Below are 2,367 nucleotides of genomic sequence, written 5' to 3'. Positions count from 1 at the left end.
CCACCCTGCAGGATGGGGTCCCCTCCCTGCCCCAGGGTGGGCACCCCCCGGGGACCCGCTGTCTGTCCCATGTGGTGGCACGAGGCTGCCGGCCGGCTCTGCCCTGGCCTGGTGTCCCCTAGGCCTGGCATGGCCGGGTGTCCTGCTCCCCATGGGGACGGGGACTCAGGGACCCCGCTGCTGCAGCCGGGATGGCTGGGGGTCCCCGTGGCCCCATAGGGATCAGGTTCTGGGGGTCCCCATGGCCCCATAGGGTCGGGACTCTGGGGGTCCCTGTAGCCCCATAGAGTCTGGGCTCTGGGGTCCCCACAGCCCCATAGGGACAGGGCTCTGGGGGTCCCCATGGCCCCATAGGGACAGGGCTCTGGGGTTCCCCATAGGGATCGGGCTCTGGGGGTCCCCATAGGGATTGGGCTCTGGGGGTCCCCACAAGGACAGGGCTCTGGGGGTCCCCATAGGGATCAGACTCTGGGGGTTCCCATGGCCCCATAGGGATCAGGCTGTGGGGGTCCCCACAGGGACAGGTCTCTGGGGGTCCTCATAGGGATCGGGCTCTGGGGGTTCCCATAGGGATCAGGCTCTTGGGGTCCCCACAAGAACAGGGCTCTGGGGGTTCCCATAGGGATCGGGCTCTGGGGGTCCCCACAGGGACAGGCCTCTGGGAGTCCCTGCAGCCCCATATGGCCCAGACCTCGCTCTCCTGCTCCCAGCTCCTGCCCTGTGTCACTGTGGCCACAGTGATGGGATGGGGCCATGGCCGAATCATGCTCCACCCACACCCAGCATCACCCCTTCCCCCTGAGTTGTCGTCCTCCCCCTTGGGTGACGCTGCCTCCAGAAGGACCCCCGGGGGCCAGGGGCCGGCTGTGGGTGACACCAGGTCCTGGCCAGGCATTTTGGGGTGCAGGGGAGGGGGAGAGTATCTGCAGGGTTCCCGACCCCTCCTCAGTCCTCCCCATCACCGTAGACCCTGCTGTGCCGAGATGGCGCCGGATGCCTGAGCCACCCGCCCGGTGGGGACCAGCCATGGAGACGGTCGTCATTGTGGCCATCGGGGTGCTGGCCACCATCTTCCTGGCATCCTTCGTGGCACTGGTGGTGGTCTGCCGGCAGCGGTACTGCCACCCCAAAGACCTCCGGCACCACTACGACACCAAGTGAGTGATCCCGCAGTGGTGGCACCATCCCCGTCCCCACTGGGTGAGGGTGGTCAGGGAGGGACCCCAAACCCCATGGGCTGGGGACAATGCTGGGGTCATGTCCACCATCATCAGGGGGATGATGCTGGGGACACATCCAACATCATCAGGGCATTGGCGGGGGGAGCCCGAGGAGGTGGCCTTGTCCCCAGGGATGTCCCCCATGTCCCCAACAGACCCATCGTGGACCTGATGGGGACCACTGAGACACCATCGGAGCCCTCGGAGCTGGAGCTGGACGATGTGGTCATCACCAACCCCCACATTGAGGCCATCCTGGAGAACGAGGACTGGGTCGAGGACGCCTCGTAAGTGTGTGTGTGTCCCCGGTGTGCCCTGTGTGTCCCCCCCACCATCGCTAGGGACCCCCATGCAGTGCCAGCCCCCCCAACATGGGCAGGTGGTCGAGATTTGGGTGTCACCAAGCCATGGCCAGTCCCAAGATGGGATGGGCCTCAAACTGGGCTCAGGGTGGGAATGTCCCCAAGGGTCTGGGGGACACAGGGGTGTGCAGGCAGATGCGGGGTGTGAGGGTGGGGAGGGTCTGCCCTGATTGACACCCTCCTCCCTCTCCGCAGGGGTCTGGTGTCCCACTGCATCGCCATCCTGAAGGTGAGGCGGGGGGGTGGGACCGGTGACACTGGTGGCACTGGTGGCACCGAGCGCCCACCCTGGCCCCACTCCCGTTGTCCCCCCCCTCGCAGATCTGCCACACGCTGACGGAGAAGCTGGTGGCCATGACGATGGGCTCGGGTGCCCGGGTGAAGTCCCCCGCCAGCCTGGGTGACATCATCGTGGTGGCCAAACGCATCAGCCCCAGGTGATGATGGTGGGGAAGGAGGTCCCCAGGGCTTGATGGGGGGGGTGGGTGATGGAGGATGTCCCCGCGGTGTCCCCTGGGGCTAACGCCATCCCCGCTGGCAGGGTGGACGACGTGGTGAGATCCATGTACCCTCCGCTGGACCCCAAACTGCTGGATGCAAGGTGACCGGCGGGACGGGGACACTCCCTGGGTGGGAGGGACACCCATGGAGGGGACAGGGGACACCAGTGCCACCCCATGCCATGTAGCTGGGGACAACCACTGCGGGCTGACCCAGCAGGATGGGACAGGGTGGGGAGGGGAGCAGGGGGAACTCCATGCCCCGCGCTGCAGATGGGGAAATTG

At 66.7% G+C, this 2,367-nt stretch overlaps 1 protein-coding gene across 1 annotated transcript; it reads left to right on the top strand.

Annotated features, from left to right (window-relative positions):
• Positions 1–1,026: 1,026 nt before the first annotated feature.
• Positions 1,027–2,187, top strand: TMEM98 (transmembrane protein 98). Its single transcript, XM_009644212.1, has 5 exons — positions 1,027–1,157; positions 1,376–1,507; positions 1,778–1,811; positions 1,904–2,019; positions 2,124–2,187. Exons 1-5 carry the CDS (start codon positions 1,027–1,029, stop codon positions 2,185–2,187), a joined length of 477 nt encoding a protein of 158 aa, XP_009642507.1.
• The last annotated feature ends 180 nt before the right edge of the window (positions 2,188–2,367 follow it).

The sequence above is a fragment of the Egretta garzetta genome, unplaced genomic scaffold (assembly GCF_000687185.1).
Source record: "Egretta garzetta isolate BGI_Z169 unplaced genomic scaffold, ASM68718v1 scaffold488, whole genome shotgun sequence".
NCBI classification, from domain to species: Eukaryota; Metazoa; Chordata; class Aves; order Pelecaniformes; family Ardeidae; genus Egretta; species Egretta garzetta.
This window is presented reverse-complemented; position numbering and strand designations above follow the sequence as displayed.

What these genes read in the sequence shown, in the direction of transcription:
- TMEM98 (XM_009644212.1), top strand. Translation starts at nt 1,027, where the DNA reads ATGGAGACGGTCGTCATTGTGGCCATCGGGGTGCTGGCCACCATCTTC. An exon ending in CGGCACCACTACGACACCAA is followed by an intron (nt 1,158 to 1,375) that starts GTGAGTGATCCC and finishes TGTCCCCAACAG; the next exon opens with ACCCATCGTGGACCTGATGG. An exon ending in GACTGGGTCGAGGACGCCTC is followed by an intron (nt 1,508 to 1,777) that starts GTAAGTGTGTGT and finishes CCCTCTCCGCAG; the next exon opens with GGGTCTGGTGTCCCACTGCA.